At 38.7% G+C, this 21,932-nt stretch overlaps 1 protein-coding gene across 1 annotated transcript in view; it reads right to left on the bottom strand.

The window, feature by feature from the left end:
- Positions 1-17,170, bottom strand: part of LOC115419881 (stathmin-3-like) — a 30,375-nt gene extending 13,205 nt beyond the window's left edge. Inside the window, 1 exon segment of the mRNA XM_030134946.1 lies at positions 16,966-17,170. Coding sequence (XP_029990806.1) covers positions 16,966-16,984 — 19 coding nt within the window. The 5' untranslated portion in view covers positions 16,985-17,170.
- Positions 17,171-21,932: the final 4,762 nt, after the last annotated feature.

A 21,932-nucleotide genomic window follows, 5' to 3' on the forward strand; every position in this document is an offset into this window, starting at 1 on the left:
TTTGTAGATGGAAACCTGTTCATCATGTAATTTACTTTTTTCGCTCTAAAACAGATCAAAGTTTGGAGTAGACCTTATTTCTATATGATTCTGTTCTTCTTTTCCTGGTCCGGCCCGCTGCAGATCAGACTGAGCTGAATGTGGAACTGAACTAACAGGAGTCGGACAGAACCGGTCTGGAACGTCTTGTTGCGTGACTGAACCTGCTGAACTCCACAGTGCGTTTAAGGGAAAGTGCTTATTTTTAGATGAGTTCTGAATTATTAACCTCAACTGCAACTCAGTGTTTTGGCCCCATGGCATTCTGGGATATGTGTGTGTATGTGCCTAATGTTCCTGTGATTCCTAAAATCAATACCAGTTTTTCTACTTTGACCGCAGAGGCTTTGGATCGGTGTTTATTTACCTGCACAGACACACGCTGAACCTGAAACCAAGAACGACGTCACGTTGTTACCGGACGTTTGAGGAGGAATACATTTTTATTTCTTCAATTTGTTGATTATTTTATTCATTTTTGTTCATTTGGATTACTTTTGTTCAGTTTTATTAATTAAAAAAAAATTTTGTTAATTTTTTATTATTATTGTTAATTTTTTTTTAATTCTGTTAATTTCTTGTTCATTTTATTGATTTTTTTTTTTTTTAATTTTGTTCTGTTTGTTAATTATTGTGTAGATTACTTTGTTCATTTAAGTTCAATTTCTTGTTTTTTTATTCATTTTTGTTCATTTTAATTACTTTTTCAGTGTTATTAATTTTTTTAAATTATTTTGTTAATTTATTTTCATTTTCTTGATTACTTTTGCTCATTTTATTTTGTTAATTATTTGTTAATTATTTTGTTCATTTATGCTCAGTTTGTCTGTTATTGTATTTATTAGATTAGATAGATGAGACTATTGTTTCTGAAGCATTTTTGTTAAAGTTTATAACTGAAGAAAGAAACACAAGGACTAAATAAATCAATGACATCTAAATTAAAGGTGCTAACCTCCTGTGATTCCTAAAATTCCTAAACGGTTGTACTACTTTGACCACAGAGGCTTTGTATCAGTGTTTATTTAACTCTACTACCTGAAACAAAGAACAACGTCATACTGTTCACTGACGTTTGAGAAAGAATAACCCGTACGAAACAACCCAACAATGTGAAGAATGTGCAGGTGGGAAACCTGCACATCCAGCCTCCACCGACCAGGAAGTCAGTCTGGAACAGAGTGTGAGGGGAAACGTTCGGCTTTTACAGTCGAAGTCAAAGAGTCAGAGGATGACGTCATTCAGACATCGGCCACAGCCACGAATCTGCTCCAATAAAATAACACTTCAACCTGAACTACGTCAGCTTACAAAGGTTAAAAGGTTTTTCACCCCTTTGTTTCCTTTTGTTCATTTTGTTAGTCGAATTATTTTGTTAATTTTTGTTCATTTTGTTGATTATTGTGTCCATTTATGTTCAATTCGTCTGTTATTTATCCATTTTGTTCATTTTGGTTGGTTATTTTGTTCACTTTTATTTTTTGTATTATTTTGTTCATTCATGTTCATCTTGATTATTTTGTTCATTATGTTCAATTTATTTGTTATTTTATCCATTTTTGTTCATTTTATTGATTATTTTTCTTCACTTTTTTTATTATGTTGTTCATTCATGTTCAATTTATCTGTTATTTTATCCAGTTTCTTCACTTTGTTGATTATTTTTGTCCACTTTTATTCTTTTTTTATTATTTGGTTCATTCATGTTCATGTTGTTGATTATTTTGTTCATTTATGTTCAATTTGTTATTTCAATTATTTTCGTAAAAGGACTAAATTGATCAATGACGTCTCGTTAAAGGTAATAACCTCTGTTCAGAACCTCTACTTTTTAGTATGTGATAAAATACAACCTGAACTACATCAGGTTAAACAGAACTGAAACACTTCTTCCCTGTATTTTTTTTTTTTTTTTTTTATACCCATTCTGAACAGGAATATCACTAATGATATAAATGGTCCAGTCATGTGACCAGTCATGTGACCAGTCATGTGACCTGATGAACAAACAGACATCAGTAACATGTCCCATTAGCTTCTGTCGTTATCCAGGTGATTCTTTCACTAATGATGTTTTGGTGTTCTGGAAAAACTGTAAAATCAACTCAGGGAATTCAGTGTGTAGAATGTGAGTTTTAGAACAGAGTACAACATGTTTATGTGTTTAATACAATAGTGTCTGTATCCGGGGGGAATGAAGGGGTTAAAGTCAGTTCCTTCTTTGTATTAGATCCTATTTCTATAGCTGCATTGTTTTTTTGTTTTTTTTTTATTCTTATGTTTCATCGATGCCTGTATTTGCGTCAGTTTTTATCTGATTGTAATTTTTCTGTGGACAGGTATTTCCACAGGGCATTTTTGGCTTCTAACCTCGTCTACATAATGCATTTGTATTTAGGGACCGAGCCAAAAGGTAGGCCCTCTCACACAGTGAGAGGCCTTGCCTGCAAGCAAGGCCCTATTGTTATTCGTTCGTTTTTATATTATTATTATTATTCAGACACCACTTTGACCTGGATTTTGACCCCCTGAACATGCTTGAAACTCACCAAACTTGGCACACATGTCAGGCCTGGCGAAAAATTTGATAAAATGTAAAAATTAACCCCATAGGTGCCAAAATGGCCTCTCTAGCGCCACCTATGTGAAAAAAACGGCAACTGCCCTAGTGGCCAGTAGGAATGTCATAGAGAAATGAAACCAATGCCAAAATGTTGGTTGGACAATGCTCTACAAATCATCCACTGACACTCATGACCTATCTCCAACAGGAAGTTCGCAATATGCCTTTCAAAATAAAATTTTTAAAACTAACTCCGATGACACCGTGTGTCGTATTGACTTCTAAACAGAACCAAAAGATAGAGTGAACCCTCCTCAAACAAACGATTTCACACCTTTTCTATAACTGTCTTAGTTTCTTTTTTACAAGTCTGCAAAGTTGCGATGTTTGGAACTAATTTTTTCACTTTGGAGTTTTTCCCCACATGTGACATATCTATGCGTTCACAGGACTCACCACAATGCTCACATGCAAAAAATTTTGAGATAGGATGTACGGTTATTGATTTATAACAATTGTTTATTTTCATACTTTTCCTCTTTAGACTGCCATTTGACCCCCTTAACATGCTCCAAAACTCACCAAATTTGCCATGTATGTCATGACCTGGTGAAACTTTGATACAATATCCAAATTAACCCCTTGCGTGCCAAAATGGACTCTGTAGCGCCACCTATGTACTAAAAAACACACAAAATCTTCCCTAGCGGCCAGTAGGAATGTCACAGAAACATGAAACAAATGCCAAAATGTTGGTCTGATTGAGCCGACAAATCATACACTGACACTCATGAGCTAACTCCAACAGGAAGTTGGCATCTGCCTTTGAAAGTTACTCTACGTTTCTGCAATTACTGCTTAGTCATTTCAGACTTTTGAATAAAAAAGTTATACCTCATTAAATTCCCACAAGTCTGCAGAATCCAAAAGTGAAAGAATTTTTCAGATACGACCTACGGTTATGGAATAATGGTGATTTTTTGAAGACTATGTTACTTTCACTTTCACAATGACAAAGTCCCTATAAAAACTCTTCCTGGTGCACAGCTGTATATGTCTGTCCTTAGTGCAGTGGTTCATGTAGCTGCCTATGAAACAAGAGGACCCAGGTTCAAGTCCCAGACAATCCTTTTTTTTTTTTTTTTTTTCTTCTTTCTCCATTTAAAACAGGTTTTACTGCATTGTATTGTGGAGATTGGAAATTTTGCACACGTTCAAAAGGACACGGAGTACATTTTTTCAAAATAAAACCCCAATTACCAATAATACAAAATTTCTATTACATAACTTCTTTCATTTTTATGATCAAACACTCAACTGTTTGTACAATGTTTCTTCATTCAAAAGTACTCTTTCTCACAGACACACATGCTCACACAATAGGGTTTTTCCAAAATAAAAGCCTTAAATGTGGTACATCATCACTTTAATGCTCAATTATTTCATACATTTCAATTCATTTTCAAAACTGATTCTTTCTCTCACACAAAACACATGCACATACACACAGTAGGGTTTCCAAAATAAAAGTCTCATTTAAAGGTGATGGTGGTTTCAGCAGAGGGTCACTGGTGTTCTGTACAGATGTAAGGAGGACGGACACTAAAGGGTGGGAACTGGTATGGGGACGGAGAGGTGTGAGTGGAGCTGAGGTGTGGACGGTCACGGGAGGCGGATCGTGGGGGAGGCGGAATGCCCGGTGCGAGGTCCCGCCCAATGCTGCTTGCAGCTTTAATTATATTTATTGCTTTATTCAACAGGGATGATACACATTAATCAACAGCAGACAACTATGCCATCCACTATACTCACGATTTATGAGCAAACTGCACAAAAAAGTTTATTTCCAAGAAATGCAGCCCTATTTATGTATTATTACATTATCAGCTGCAGTTATTACATTTGAAACTGATTTTTTTTTAACACTGGGCCAAAATTCTTCCATTACTGGTTACTATATACGTCTGTTTGGTTGGAGTTTCATCTAGTGTTACTGAAGTAAATGAGGGGTAAAGTACAACAACACAAGTTTCACTCCTCTGTCTATTCAACTACAAACCAAGGTTCCAATAGTTTTGGATTTTTCATTCTAGTTTAGTTTTATTTAGTTTGGACTTTTTCTCTCTAATTCAGTTTGTTTTCGTTTTTAGAGCAGGTTTGATAGTTTTTTTATTTTCATATTTTCTAAATGCTTAGTTTTAGTTTAGTTTTAGTTTTAGTTTAGTTTAAGTTTAGTTGTAGTTTAGTTGTAGTTCAGTTGTAGTTTAGTTGTAGTTTAGTAGTAGTTGTAGTTCAGTTGTAGTTCAGTTTTAGTTGTAGTTCAGTTGTAGTTCAGTTGTAGTTTAGTTGTAGTTCAGTTGTAGTTTAGTAGTAGTTGTAGTTCAGTTTTAGTTGTAGTTCAGTTTTAGTTGTAGTTCAGTTGTAGTTCAGTTGTAGTTTAGTTGTAGTTCAGTTGTAGTTCAGTTTTAGTTTAGTTTAGTTGTAGTTCAGTTTTAGTTGTAGTTCAGTTGTAGTTCAGTTGTAGTTTAGTTTTAGTTTAGTTTAGTTGTAGTTCAGTTGTAGTTCAGTTGTAGTTTAGTTGTAGTTCAGTTGTAGTTTAGTTGTAGTTCAGTTAGTAGTTTAGTTAGTTAGTTCAGTTGTAGTTCAGTTGTAGTTTAGTTGTAAGTTCAGTTTAGTTTAGTTTAGTTTCAGTTGTAGTTCAGTTGTAGTTCAGTTGTAGTTTAGTTGTAGTTCAGTTGTAGTTTAGTTGTAGTTCAGTTGTAGTTCAGTTGTAGTTCAGTTGTAGTTCAGTGGTCTCTTTTCTCTTCTTCTCTGTGCTCCTATTCAAATCAATCCCAGACAGGACTCTGCTGCTTTAGGTCTCCATGTTTCCAGGTAGAGTGGGGACCAGAAGACGACTGGAAACCACAAGTGAACACAAGTGACGGAGGCAAAAAGTGTCGTATGGAGACAGCACAGAAAACTGAGAGAGACAAAGAAATCCATTGAACATCAATCTGACATTGACAAAGACCAAAAACCAAGGGAATCTGATCCAGAATTTGTATCTGTTTCAGTTAGTTTATAAACACACAATACAGTTTCAGTTAGTTATGTTTTTTTTTCTTTTAATTATAGTTTTTATTTATTTCAGTGAATGAAAATGTTTTTACAATTCTAGCTTTCATCATTTCGTTAGTTTTCGTTAACGATAATAACCTTGCTACATACAACACATAAAATGTGTTGAATGATCATGAAAATAAAATATCTTTCTTACAACTAGAAAAGCATTTGGAAAGCGCAGACCTCCGCAGACGCAGATCAACCCCCCCATCACCACCAAAATGGAATCATTTGTTCCTTGAGCCAGTATCAACATTTTCTGAAAATGTCATGAAAATCTGTCCAGAACTTTTGGAGTTCTCTTACTAACAGACAAACAAACAAACTGACGGACAAACCCCGATGAAAACAGAACCTCCACCACGACCTTTGGTGGAGGGAATAATCAAAATGTGGACAAATAAAAATATATATGAATGTATTAAATGTATTTTGTGGGTTTTAATGTAAATTTCCCACAATCCTCCTCTGTCCTGAACCGAGCCTGTCATCATGTTAACGTCAACTCATTTCCTGTGTGTATTCTGTGTACTGTTACTGTGTTTCCTGTGTGTATTCTGTGTACTGTTACTGTGTTTCCTGTGTGTATTCTGTGTACTGTTACTGTTTTCCTGTGTGTATTCTGTGTACTGTTACTGTGTTTCCTGTGTGTATTCTGTGTACTGTTACTGTGTTTCCTGTGTGTATTCTGTGTGTATTCTGTGTACTGTTACTGTGTTTCCTGTGTGTATTCTGTGTACTGTTACTGTGTTTCCTGTGTGTATTCTGTGTACTGTTACTGTGTTTCCTGTGTGTATTCTGTGTACTGTTACTGTGTTTCCTGTGTGTATTCTGTGTACTGTTACTGTGTTTCCTGTGTGTATTCTGTGTACTGTTACTGTGTTTCCTGTGTGTATTCTGTGTGTATTCTGTGTACTGTTACTGTGTTTCCTGTGTGTATTCTGTGTACTGTTACTGTGTTTCCTGTGTGTATTCTGTGTACTGTTACTGTGTTTCCTGTGTGTATTCTGTGTACTGTTACTGTGTTTCCTGTGTGCTGTGTACTGTTACTGTGTTTCCTGTGTGTTTCTGTGTAGTTACTGTGTTTCCTGTGTGTATTCTGGTGTACTGTTACTGTGTTTCCTGTGGTGTATTCTGGTGTATTCTGTGTACTGTTACTGTGTTTCCTGTGTGTATTCTGTGTGTATTCTGTGTACTGTTACTGTGTTTCCTGTGTGTATTCTGTGTACTGTTACTGTGTTTCCTGTGTGTATTCTGTGTGTATTCTGTGTACTGTTACTGTGTTTCCTGTGTGTATTCTGGTGTGTATTCTGTGTACTGTTACTGTGTTTCCTGTGTGTATTCTGGTGTGTATCCTATGGTTCAGGTATGAGGATGTTCTGTTGGCGGCTGCAGATAAACTGTTGAGTCTTCAGATCTAAACTCCTGGTGATGCTTCATCTGCTGGAATCAGGAACAAACCAGGAGGAGTTTGTTTTACAAAGCAGGAAGTTTTTACTGATGTCAGGCTGTGATTGACAACGATGTGCACAGTGTGAGAATGTACTGTTACTAAATAAGACCAGGATTCCCACTCATCTGTTACTTCCTTCCATTTCTGTTACTGTACACATGCACGTCCTTTTATGAGTAAATGCTGTACTGAACCTTCCTGTACCCAGGTGAGCAGGTTCTGCACACTTTACACTTCATGTTCTAAAAGCTCATACTATTGTTAGTCCAGCAGCCTGAAGGCTCTGGTGGACTACAGGTGTCAGCTGTGGTTCGTTCCATAACACATTTTCAAGAATCTTCGTCAAAGCCGTCAGTCAGAATGACTTGTATTTGTTGTGGAACATCTTTGGGGTGAGGTCTACCAAGTTTGTCCAAAGAATTGGAAAACAGGATTAATTTTTTTTTATGAATTTTTGAAATTGGTTGATAATGGGACAAATTTCAAAGCGCTATAACCTCAGAACTGTTGAACATTTTCATAAATTCCTATTGGCAATAGATAGGAAGTCACATATCCTCCTGAGACCCAGCAAAGCATTTTTGTTCTCTGTAGGGGAAAGAGGTTTGACAGTTGAACTTAAAAACAGCTGTCCATTATAAAAGACATTCTATTCAAAATAAATACATTTAAAAATGACCTGAAAAACTGTTGCATCATGCAGTGTCAAATCAAGACAATTGTTTAAGGTAAAAAAGCCAAAACTTTCACTTTCCTGGGTCTCAGGGGGATATGGGCTTTCATTTGGTTACATGACCTTTGACCTTGAGTGACCATGAAAGGTCAAACCCAGACCGTAGAGTTTGTCTATTCAGCTGAAAACATGTACAAGCACCAGAGGAAAAGAAACACGAAAAAAAGTCAGTTCTACAGGAAGTTTTTCTGACGTCCAAAGTCTGAGCTGGACATGAACAGCATGTGTAAATAGGATGAAATATACTAGTATCATGACATGACTGATGACACGACCTTTGACCTGAGATGATCTTGAATGGTCAAACAACGTCAGTAATGTCTTTAAATACGCCGCTGGACTACAGGACCCTGGTCCTTTTTTTTTTTTTTTTATAATTTGTTTCAGGTCAGAATTCAAAAGTTCTTCCTTTTTGCACAGTTTTGAAAATGCTGATCCAGCCACTAATCAGGTCAGAGGTCAGAGGTCAGTGATAATTGATGGCAAAAACAACAAATGATGTTACTGATCTAAAACCCACCCACCATCACATGACCTGAAAGAACCGGTCTGATTCTGATCAGAGTTCAGCCGTCCCAGGCAGTAAACACAACACACGCCACTTTATTAACTATTAACTCTGCGTGCTGCAGCTCCATCTGTAACTGGGACAGTCAGCTCTGAATTCTGCTCCTTCAGCCTCACTCATCACATGTCAATCACATTCACTTTTAGTGTCGACAGTTTAGACTTTAACCCTTTTCAGCTTCTCCTGCAACTTTTTTTTAAATGTATCAAACTTTTCCTCTTTAAACTGTTTAAATTTCTTCATGAACTTGAACTCTTTTTCTGTCTGACAGTGATCTCTGAATTCAAGTCTTTTGGCCCAATCCCAAATCACCCCTTGGCCCCTCCCCCTTACCCCTCCCCCTTCATTTTGTGTGTTCACATGAAGGGGCAGGGTGTCCCGATTCTTGATGAGTCAGAGGGGGAGGCTAAGGGGGAGGGGCTGTTTGGCCCTCCAAACGGAGATTTTTCAGGACCACACTGTGAACAGAGGGGTCGGAGAAAATCTGCATAACTGTGTTTGAACCATGGTCCACATGGAGCTGAACACAGCAGAGAAGAGCAGCAGTGATGGAAGGAACACACACATGCTCAGATTTTCTTCATCATTTGATCGACCGCTTAATGCCCTTTCAGTTTGTTATAGATCGCATTTCTGAGGTTGATAGCCTCAAAAGATGATCAAAGCCCGTTGAACAGAAACAGTTCCAGCTGCTGACGGCACGGAGAGGACTGTAGGAAACAGTGGTGGTGGCTTTTGTTTACAGTGGCATCGACTTGCTGATGGTGTAACAGGTGTGGAGGGGTTGGACCATTTCAGAGGAGAAGGTTTCAACCCTGTACCAGTGCAAGGCCAAGGGGGAGGGGCCAAGGGGTGAAGTGGGATGGGGCCTTCATCCTCCTCGACTTTATTCGGTCATTTTAACATTCTGTTCTTGATGCTGTTTCAGCTAAATTCATCAGTGGCTCAGCTGTCCTTCAGCCCCACCTTCAGTTTTTTTCCTCCTTCTGCTTCTTACACTCTTTCAGCTTCCTCCATTTTTATGACTTGAGTAATACTTTGTAACTTCAGCAGTTTCAGCTAAATCCAGCCACGTTTCAACAACAGTTCAGCTGCATTCCAGGGAAACTCAGCCATTAGGAATCACATACTTCATCTAGTGTTAAGGAATTCTCCAAATGTGGGTGCGAGAAGAGAAGGAACTGGTTCAAACCCAACAGCTGTCGTTTTTTGTTCAGCAGAAGGATCATGTATCAGTGTGTGTATCAGTCATGTATGATTATGAAGGGAAAGTACTTCAGAAGAAACACAAGTGGACCAGATAGAAAGGGCAAAAGCAGAAGTAGGATGTCCGGTACCTAACAGTCAAATACATTCAAAACATATCCAAATGAAGAACTCATTTGGATCCATTACTGACGACATGCAGCCCAAAGGTCACACGTCCAGTACTCAGTTTGTACTTCCTGTTTTAGTATTTGGCAGAAATGTAACTTTCCATCGTTAAAGGCTATGCATGCTAAAGATTATTTTCCATTGTTGTTATTATTATTATTATTATTATTGATTCTATATTATTATTATTATTATTATTATACACAAATAAGACCTCAAAGCACATTTTAGCCAATATATACTTTAAATATTTACTCCAAATCCAATGATCAATAAATGTGATACTATTTTCTTATCATGATAACCAGTTAACTACAATAATATCTATTTGATGTGTACTTCTGTGTCATAACTAGATTTTCAGTATTTTGATATCATAGTGGATTTCTACGTCCTTTTAACGCACAAACTGAAGAAGACAGTTTTAAGTTCTGCTCCAGATGATTCCATGGAAGGTGAAAATAAGCTACCTACAGAAAAACAACACACTTTATCCTTTGCTGCCACTCTGGCTCAACCAGCAAACCTGCTCAGGTGGAGGGATGGAGGGATGGAGGGATGGAGGGATGGAGGGATGGAGGGATGCCCCCCCCCACACACACACACCACACATACACCACACACAGCGGTTAGAAGACATTCTGTCCTGTTTAAGACTGCAGAAAATTCGACACTCACTTCAGCACTCCAGTGGGAAATTCCACAAAGTGTGGGGTCCCTTCCTTAAAACATTCCAGACCCTGTAAAGCAGGGGTCTCAAACATGTGGCCCAGGGCCCAGATCTGCCCTCCAAAGGGTCCAGTCCGGCCCTGGGATGAATTTGTGAAATGAAAAAATTACACTGAAAATATGAATCATTTTAGTTCCGGTTCCACAAACAGACCAGTTTAATCCGCAGCAGGTCAGACCAGTCAGATAGTGTCAGAAGAACTTATAAATACTCACAACTCCAAATGTTTCCTTTTGTAAACATAAACATTTTCAGGTCATTTTACTGTATTTACACTAAAACTATCATTTCACTAAAACACAAATAACCTGAACAAATATGAACGTTTTGAATGTCTGAAGTATAATTTTAACAATATTCTGTCTGTTATTAAATGTTTTGTGTATTTGTAGATCCACTGTGATCTGTACGTTGTAATGTACATGTGTCAATGATAAACTGTGACATAATATTCTGAAAATTACACTTAGTTTTCTTAAGAAAATTCAGTTTGTTCATGTTATTCTCATTGTTTTAAAGGATAGTTGGTAGATATAAACATTTTCATCGCATAATGTACTTTTTTTTGCTTTAAAACGTAGAGGAAAGTTTGGAGTTGACATTATTAATACATTATTCTATTATTATTTCACTGGTCCGGCCCACTGCAGATTACATTTGGCTGAAGTCATCTGAGTTGGACAGCCCAGCCGTAAATGCTTGACTTTTAGGTGCAGTTAAACAATGTTGCTTACTCTGTACTTAGTCCTAGTGCAGGTTTGTGTCGTGATAGTGATCCTTTATTATTTCTAGAGCACTGGTAATGACTGAGGAGGGATTATTTCATGGACAGTCTGTTGTTTGCTCTGTTTTGTTTTGTTCTGTTTTTTTTTTTTGTTTTTTTTTTTTCCTATGGTGCTAGTTGTGATGGATTTCCACCCATGCTTCCGTCAGATTTCTGTAAGGACCGTTCAGCACCGCACTTGGATTATATTAAGAAAACTTCATAAAAAGATCTGGATCCAAAAAAAAGTTGCTTAAACTGTTCATCATCTCTGCACATAAATAATAAATTGGTTCTTTCAGTCGACATTAAGCTTTAAGTTGAGGCTGTTGAACCTGTTTTTATAGGGGTGGGTCTTAGTTTCCAGGTCTTTGTTTTGGTCTTTCTTGTCCCTGTGTGACCCAGGTCTTTGTTTTTGGTCTTTCTTGTCCCTGTGTGACCCTGATGCGTCCACTTCCCCGCCCTGTGCCATGACAACGACGGTCCCTCATGTTGTGACCTCTGATCAGGTGGAATTAAAAACATGTCACCATGACAACATTGTTGCTGCAGAAAGGGAAAAAACACCATCAGGGTTTAGAACCAGGTTCCTGGTCCTGGTCCTGGTCCTAAAATCTGCAGGACCTGAGTTGATCTCCAAAAAATGATCCACTTTATTTAATTAAATGACTGATGTAATGATAATATTATTATTACTTATTATTAATTGTATGGACTTATCCCAAACAGCAGCTCATGTCTGTGTTCTATTCGACTGTGTTCAGTTCTAGGTTTAAAAAAACACCACCACAGACAGACACATTCAACTGATCCATTTCAAGACTGCCTCTTGAAAGTATAAAGCTTTTTTATTGTGTTCTTATTCATCAGTTTGTTTTTAGTGTGGACCATGTGTCTGTAATAAAGCTTATCTGTCTATATTTACTTGAATGCTGCTCATTTCTCATGTCATGCTAGCGTACGCCCTCTGTTGGTGGAAAGGCGGATGACACCCAGGATGAAGAAAAGGTGAGGATGACGATGCAGACCAAGGTTCCAGTAGTTTAGGACTTTTCATTCTAGTTTAGTTTGATTTAGTTTGGACTTTTTGTCTCTAATTCAGTTTGTTTGAATTCATTTTTAGAGCAGGTTCGATGATTTTTATTAGTTTTCCTTCTTTTCTGAATGCTTAGTTGTAGTTCAGTTGTAGTTCTAGTTTAGTTTAGTTTTAGTATTAGTTTAGTTTTTCATATATTTTATCTTCCATCCTATTCAAAGAAATCAGTGAGGTGACCCTGGACACTTTCTTTGGGGGTGGGGTTAGGGCGCCTCTGACTGAACACACACACACACACATATGGACAGTAGGATGGTTAAATTCCCTATAGCAGGTTGGGGGGTAATGTAGGTTGGGGTGTGATCCATACACAATGTGACTTCCTGAAACTGTCCATCCTTTCACCGCTGGCCTTCTGACTTCTGATCTGCCGGTAGAGGTTTGCGCTCTGAGTGCTTTTCTAGTTTATCTTGTTTTAAGAGTTAATTTCTTATTTTAAGTGTTCATTCATCTGTAGACTTGCTCATTTCTAGATTTAACAATTTTAATTCAAGAAATCTTGTGAAGTGAAATTATCTTGCTGCATGGTGGACAGATACTTCACTTGCACTTCCTCAGATTCAGTGTTTTTATCTTGTTTTTACACACCCCATTTTTGCAGTGAACACTTTTGCACGGAAGTTGAAACCAAAACATTTGAGTCTTGATTATTTTTTTCGATAAATGTTTGTGAAACGTATAAAAATGCTTATAATTGTTCTTCAATGGAATGAAAAATTTAAAAAACTGCAGTAAAACTTTTTCGTTTTCTAAAGGCTGCGTTTACTTTCTGCAGATATATATTTTTTCTTTTTGGCCTAAAACGGCTGCTCGGATCATACAGTCTGCTCTAACGTATAAATCAAACAGAACCCCAGACCCACAGTTGAGTGTGTGAGTGTTTGTGAGTTATGTAAGTGCGTCCTGAGAGAGCTGAGTAAGAAACGAACTCAGAGAACTGTGAGTGTTTCAGGCTGAATTTAGAACAGAGGACGGTTCTGGTGCCAGGTTTGTTCTTCAGCCGACCGTCCTGATGAAGAGTGTGCAGCTCATTTATTATTCACAACCTCCTCCTCTTCCTCTTCTTCTTCTTCTTCTTCCTCCTCTTCCTCTTCTTCTTATGGAGTCGCTGAGTTCAGTCTTGAAGCAGAATCTGGCCTGGTTGGATCAGCTCTGGTTCTGGTAGGGTCTGGTTTAACGGGGTCTGGTTTGGTCGGTTCTGGTACGGTCGGATCAGGTCAGGTCTAAGCGGGTCAGTTCTGGTCAGGTCAGGCCGGTTCTGGTCTGGTTGGATCAGGCCAAGTCAGGTTGGGTCTGGTCTGATTGGGCCTGTTTGGCCGGTTCTGGTCAGGTCTGGTCGGGTTTGTTCTGGTCTGGGTCAGATCAGGTCACGTCGGGTTAGGTCTGATCAGGTGGGGTTCTGGTCGGTTCTGGTCTGGTGGGATCAGGTCAGGTCTGGTCTGGTCTGATTGGGTTTGGTTTGGTCGTGTTGGTTCTGGTCTGGACGTATCAGTTCAAGTCTAGTCGGATCAGTTCTGGTCTGGTGGGATCAGGTTGCGTCAGGTTGGGTTCTGGTCTGGTGGGATCAGGTTGGGTCGGTCCAGAACCTGAACAGTGGTCTCCAGCTCAGACTGATCTAATAATAAAGTCCTTCATCTTTTTAAAGCTCATCCTGTTTATGTGAAAAACTGTTCTTTCATCCAGTTAAAGGAGACACATGTTTATGCTGGTTCTTCTTGTCGTCGTCTTGAGGGACTAGATCCTGAGTTGTTGAGTTCAGGTCGTTCTGATTCTCTGAAGATGTGGATCAGATCAGGTTCTGGACCAGGTTCTGCACATCATGTTATTATGAACCAGACCGTCTGTGGCTAAAGTGGGCGGTCTGTCGTCCAAAATGGCCGCCCCCCGGTGGGGACACTCCTGCCGGACACCGGGTCATGATCTGCACCCGAGAACGGGAATCCTGGACACAAAGGGAGACGGCGACGGGGCGGAGACTGCCACCACCAGGGCGGAAACTGGACCACCAGGGTGGAGATCGCACCACTGGGGCAGAGACCGGACCACCGGGGAGGAGGACCGGACCACCGGGAGGAGACCGACCACCGGGGTCTCTGCTGCATTATTCACCAGTCTGGTGAAAAACAAACCCTTCAGGAGTCATGTCCTGCACCCAAACCCTGCTCCTCTCAAATACTGTATTAGAACAGGGGTGTCAAACATACGGCCCGCGGACCCAAACCGGCCCTCCAAGGGGTCCAATCCGGCCCGTGGGATGAATTTCCCAAAGTGTAAAAATGACGCAGAAGACATTAACAGTCAAGAGTGTCAGTGAATGTTTCAGTTGTTTAGATCCTACAGGTAAAGCCTGTTCTTCTGAGTGTTCTTCTGTTTCTGAAGGTTTCATGTCTGTAGCTCCACTGTGATCTGTCAGCTGTAATACACGTGTTGTTTTTCTAAACCCTTCATCTCACAGGTGTCAAACATGTGACTCAGGGCCAAAATCAGCCCACCGAAGGGTCCAGTCCGGCCCCTGGGAGGAATTTGTGAAATGCAAAAATTACACTGAAGATATGAATGATTTTAGTTTGGGTTCCACAGACAGACCAGTTTAATCTGCAGTGGGTCGGATCAGTCAGATACTGTCAGAAGAACCTGTAAATACTCACAACTCCAAATGTGTCTCTTTGTAAACATAAACATTTTCATGTCATTTAACTGTACCGTGAACTCGTACTAGATCCATGTTCTCCCAGTTCTGAGCTCTGACGTCACATAGTCTGTCAAACAACAACGGTGGCCCCATACACACGTGTTTATGCCAAACTGTTTATTAAAACCAGGTATTGCTGTAATGTTATTTATCTGCAGATGTTCTGCATAATCAGCAGCTGCTCTAGCGTCAGTTTTTCAGTCCCTTGAGTGTAAGAATAAATTAATACCAAATACGAATCCAAATATACAAATAAGATAAAGGTAGAAGAGCTTCTCTTTCCTTATGCATCATTTTTCCTCCTCTGTTTCCCTCAAATAATCAAAGAACAAACACCTCTGGGATAGAAAGGACTGGAAATGAACAAAAGCCCCGTACGCTCCACCATGCTGGTTTGTTTACATGTAGCTCCCACAATTCCTTGCGCTGAGGCAGTTTGGCGTGACTTGCCTGGAACGCTACAAAATCGTGAGTCGTGGTTGGAAGTCGTGACTTACAGGCTCAAAACCCTGGATGGAATAAGCATAAGCTACAATACATGCAGGGGGCGGGGTTAGTTGTGCCTGGCACCACTTGTTAAAAGGCCCACAACCCACTGAAAACAGGTCTGCGACCCATTTTTGGGTCATGATCCACCAGTTGAGAATCACTAGTGTAAAGGATGCAACGGTACAAAAGTGGCTTCAATGACAAATGAGATGAAAGGTAATTCTAAACATTATATGAGTAGAATATATGACATACTTAACCTTTACCTGGTAACTTATTAACAAGTTACACAAGTAAATTATAAAAACGTAAATAAATGCAATAAGTTTCATGGTTAAATAGTACATTCTATTTCCCATACACACATTTTGTTTTTCTTTTTTCTGTTGGTGTGCTATATATACTAGTGTACTCTGATAATATCTATAATACTACATGTCCATATCTTGCACGTAGGATGTAATTGTGAATAAGCAGATTTGTCTACGATAAGGCCATTTTTTTTCTTTCTTTGCTTTTATTATTTTATTTTTATTTGTTTGTTTATTTATTTATTTATTTATTTATTTTTTACCTTTTGTTGTTCTATGAGTACTTTGCTATTTTTTTTATTCCTATCATCAAGTATGTCATGTAGGACCAGGGGTGGTAGGGTGAGGGGGTGGGAAGAATGGGACATGCTTAATGCCTCTGAATACTGAATATTCAAATTTTCAATGTAACTTAATCGAAACCAAAAAATAATAAATAAATCCTGATCACCATGTTGGGGATCACTGAGGAGTCACATCAGACATACGATCATATCTGGGTATAAACTTCATACATCGAATACAAACGTCAGCCACTGCAGGTCCATCGAACTGAACGACGACACCGTTCACTGGTGGAAATTCACCGTTTTCACTCCTGAGGTCAGTCAAAGGCTGGAGCAGGGCTGTGCAGCGTCACTTTAACTGATGCTTTTCAGTCTCATTTCCCAGTTTATCCTCAAACATATGAGTTGTGTTACTTTACCAAAGTCGAACACTGACGTACATGTGGTAGATTTATACCAGGATGATTTATAATCCACATCTGAGGTCATAAAACGGCGTCAGGACTGAGCGCCCTCTGCTGCGTCCGTTCAGACCCTGGGTGTTCTCCAGACTCAGCATGAACCAGCGTTTGTCTCAGATCATTAGAGTGAATGAATGAACAATGACTGCATGAATCTGTCTGCTCTTACATGTGGGAGGGTCGACATCTGACAGAAGAAAACCTCTGTTTCCATGACAACCCCCCCTCCCTTCACCCCCCCATTGTTCTATAAATAAACCTCAGCGTCCGGTTAAAGACAGGTTTGGAGACGAGCTCTTACCTGAAACTGTGCTGGTCATCGTTGCAGACGGTGGAGGACGAAGACAGAACCGGAGGATGCTGCTGGATGGACGAGAAGAGAGGATGTGAGGGAGTCGCACGAGGAGGAGGAGGAAGGAGGGCGGGGCCGACTGCTGCAGTGAACTGGTCCACGTGAACAATAGGCTGTCACCGCCGCCAGAGGCTGAGGGGAGGGCGGGGCTGGAGGCTGAGGGGAGGGCGGGGCTGGAGGCTGAAGCATCTACAACCAAACACATGAATAATTCACATCCACACAGAACAACCAACCTGAAACACTTCCATTTCTCACATGGCTGAAGGTTTTCATTTTCAACTGGAAACAATGCACTGTGATCTGAGTTAGTTATTTGATAGTTTTCATGCATTATTACTTTTATTCTTTAATTACCCGGCCCCCCAGCTGGGAGGGAAGGGGTGTTGTTTTTGGCTCGGTTCGCTTGTTTGTTTGATTGTTAACACTCTAGCAGCAAAATTACTGGTTGAATTCATACCAAATTGGGTTTATAGATTGCCAGTGACCCAGAATAGATGTGATTAAATTTTGGGAACAGTAGGTCAAAGTTAAATTTTTTTATGAATTTTCAAAATCTTTTTTCTTCTCCCATTTACTTATAATGGCCAAAATTTCACATCTATAAAAACATCAGTTTTGTTTCAATTTACTTCAGACTTGGCACATATATAGAGGCAGTTGATATGCTGACATCAGCACATGCATAGACATGATGACATCAGCTGGATCGATGACAAAATAAGATACAATATGTGTGAGGGGCGGGGTTTGTTGTGCCTGGAACCACTTGTTCTTTTAAGTGTTTTATTTGTTTTTATGTCTGTGTTCAGCACTTTGGCTATCTGTTGTTTTAAAATGCTTTATAAATAAAGCGGAGTTGAGAGTTGAGTTAGCGTAAGAAAAATAAAGAAAAAAAGGGAAAATTGTTACTTACCTATTACCACTTAAAGCGAACATTTTTGGTTCTGAGTTAAAGTTCAAGAAACTGTGAAAAGATAACGAGATGAAAAAAGCATAAAAGAGAAAACAAGACGAAAGAACATGACAAACAACATAATGAGATGGAAACGTAAAAAAAGAAGACAGAAACATGAAGGAAATGAATAAATATGAAAATGAGGCAAAAACTAAAACAATGAAAATGAGATTAAAACATTTAAATTTTAAAAAACTTGGAAATAATGAAACAGAAACAAAGAAAATATGAAATGAAAACGATGGAACACAAACAAAATTAACATGATCTTAAAAAGATGCAAAGTTTGAAACCATGTAAAAGATGAAACAAGAAAATGAGTCAAGATGAAAATGTAGCAAAATCAAAACAAACAAAAAAAATAACTAAGACGACATAAGATGAAACACGATGGAATAGAAGAAACGAAGATGAAAACAAGGCAAAAACTAAAATATTCAAACAAGACTAGAAGCACTCGGAGAGCGCAGACCTCCGCCAAGGCTGATCAGTGGGCCCCCCGTGGGCCCCCCCACCCCCGAATACCACCAAAATTTAATCATTTCTTCCTTATCCCATTTCCAACAAACCCTGAAAATTTCATCCAAATCTGTCCAGAACTTTTTGAGTTATGTTGCACACTAACGGACAGACAAACAAACAGACAAACAAACAAACAAACAAACAAACAAACAAACAAACAAACAAACCCTGGCAAAAACAGAACCTCCTTGGCGGAGGTAATTAAAATGTTTTAAGAAAACAAGTTGGGAACTTAACAGAAACAAAAAAAAAGATTAAGATGAAAATGATGTAAAACAAACAAAAACATTAAAATGACGTTAAAAAGGTGAAACAAATTCTAAACAACGTAAAGATGAAACAAGAAAAAAGAACATTCATCATTAGAATCATGGACGAATGCTGATTGGAAACAGTTTATAGATGAAACAGGACGTGATGATGACGTCTGTGATTCAACCTGGAGACAAATAGAAGACACGGACAGTCTGACTGAAGCTGCTGCACATGTCCAGGGGTCAGAGGTCACCAGGGGGGCGTGTCCCTGAGGTTGTGGGTCACTTCTGGTAAGTGGATCAATGATACTGATTGACATGATGTGGAGTCACTTTGTGGATCCTCGATGACGCTTCGCTGTGATGAATGGACGGTTTACGTCAGGAGTCCACGTGGGTCCAGGTTCAGTCTCAGTGATGGACGTCAGACGAAGCTTTCACCCGATTCAGTTCAAACATTGTTTCACAAACTGTGGCGCGATTCTCTTGTGAACAAATAGCTTGTAAATGCAAATATTTTCATCATGTAACTGTATGGGAGTAAATCTGTCTCATCAGATTTTCAATTATAAACGCCACTGAATTTCTAGCACTGAAATTTTTTGCACTGAAATTAAATATCTGAATTTTTTAGTCTCTCAATTTAACTATGTTCAGAAATTTAAAACTAAAAAAAAAATTTCAGAAGCAAAAAATTCAGTTGCAAAAAATTCAGATCATACATCCGGGACACCGAGGATAAGCACTCAATTCTATCTCAAGCTGAACCGACAGCCAGCCAATCGAGTTACGTTAGGTTGGTCATGTGATGCCGATGCAGGAAGACGGTCAGCGCAGATGTGCGATCTGAATTTTTTTGCTTTTGAATTTTTTGCATCTGAATTTTTGCTTCTGAATTTTTTTGCTTTTGAATTTTTGCATCTGAATTTTTTTTATTCTAAATGTATGTACATCGTTGAAATCACAGACAAAAAATTCAGATACTTAATTTCAATGCAAAAAAAAAAAATCAGTACTAGAAATCAACGGCTTTTACAATTCAGAATCTGATGAGACAGATTTACTCCTATATAATTGTAATTTTTTGCACAAAACACAGAGTAAAATTTCAAATTGTTATTATTTATTGGTTATTATGTTAATATTTTTCTGGAGACCAGATTGGGCTGAATGCGGATCAGATCTGGACGTTTCTGATCAGATCTTGGTTTAGTTGTAGACAGATTTCACCTCATTTTCTACTTGTGTTTGTAAGGACTCAGATGGTTTGCTTTGTTTGATGCTGATGAGTTTAATTCTGTTGAGATCTACAGACGATAGAAGATGATGTCTGAAAAAACAGCATATGTTCTGTTCTTGTATTTGTGGATCTATGTGGACGTTGCAGCATCAGTGAATCGTCATTTTAATCCAGGGTTATAATTTATGTTTATTTCTGTTTATACAATCGTGGAAAAATTCTTAGACCACCCCTTGTTTTCTCCAATTTCTTGTTCATTTTAATGCCTGGTCCAACTAAAGGTCCATTTGTTTGGACAGATATAATGATACCAACAAAAACAGCTCGTAGTAGTTTAATTTCACAGCTGATATCTATCCATTTAACATGTTTTCTGGATAAAAACCAAAATCACTTCAGTTCTTCCATCAGTATCTGTGTCATTGTACTGACAAAAACAGTGCTTTTATTCATTCCATGTTTTCTTTTCTGTCTGTTTTAGTCACATGACACACACAGGAGTTAGGACTGGATTGCAGAACCATTGTTTTTGATGACTTTACATGGTCTAATACTTTTTCCACAACAGTATGTATATATTTTTCTGATATAAAGTTGTATTTCCTCCCCAGTCCTGTGTTTTCCTTTTGCTGTTTTATTTTCCCATTCAGGAAGCTGCTGACTGGTGGCACAAAATGAACCATCCTTTAAATGGCCCTGCATGCAGGAGCTCACTCTCTCTCTGCCCAGCTCGCAACGGAGATTCCTGTGTGTTTGTGGTGTCCAGCTATTATGTTATACATTTGTGTTTTGTAGAAGACGTTGAATTGTAAATAGATGTAAATAGCATTGTTTTTGTGAAACAGTCCAAGTTTCTGGTAGGGGAGGGTGGCAAAGTTTGTTGTACATTTTTCTCCTGTGTTGAGTTTAGGCAGTGTTTTTCAACCTTGGGGTCAGGACCCCATGTGGGGTCACCTGGAATTTCAAGTAATTGATAAAAATAAAAACTTACTAATAAAATATACATGGTGAGTTTGACAGAGCCAATCATAATCCATAACAGACAACTGTGGTTGTGAAACTGCAGCACTGTGCTTCTGTTTGTGTCACATGTTCACTGTGGTCAGTTCAGATGCTGCAGCTCTTTCAGAATTCATAGTTTCAGTTCTTGTTTGTTCAGTATTAATTGTCCTCCTTGTAAATCCCAGCTGGACTGACTGGACAGATCCTGACCTTTAATCTACACCTGGATTTACTTGCCTCTGTCCACAGTAACAGACATTATACAGACTAAAATGTCCTCTAAAATTAACCTTTATTTACAACATATTATAGCAAACTATTACAGGATCAAAACAAATTAATTTTAGCAGAATAAAATGTCTCTGTTTTGAATGTCTGGGGTTGCCAGAAATTTGTGATGTTAAAATGGGGTCACGGGCTAAAAAAAAAAAAAGTTGGAAACCACTGAGTTGGGAGTTTAGGTTAGTTTATTGTATTTTTATTTCCTGAATGTATTTTTGGAGATAAGACGTTTAGTTTGTCTTTGAGGACGGTTCTGTTTGTTGTTTTTAGCTGAGCCCTCCTGAACCCTTGTTAGAGTTGTTAAAAATAAACCTTTGGACTGTTGTGTTGGGTCTGGTGTAGTGCTTGGGAGTTGGCGGAGGACAAAGTGAGCACATTATGTACGTCCTGGTTAACCCCTAGACCGGGTCGGAACAGTCATACATTTACTTCAAGTAGGACAGATTTAGTTTCTTTCAAAGGAGAATTTATTTTCATATTCTAACACATATGTGACCGACAGAGAACGTCACCTTTGACCTCATTCACACCATCGCGTCGTCGTCGTCCTGCTGATTCAGAGTTCAGCATCGTGTGCATTTACCGATGACACGTCTCATGTCCAGTTTCCAACCGTGCGTTATGTAGTGTCTTAGAAAAGTCCAGAAATAACCATCAG

The sequence above is a fragment of the Sphaeramia orbicularis genome, chromosome 5 (genome assembly GCF_902148855.1).
Source record: "Sphaeramia orbicularis chromosome 5, fSphaOr1.1, whole genome shotgun sequence".
Lineage (NCBI taxonomy): Eukaryota > Metazoa > Chordata > Actinopteri > Kurtiformes > Apogonidae > Sphaeramia > Sphaeramia orbicularis.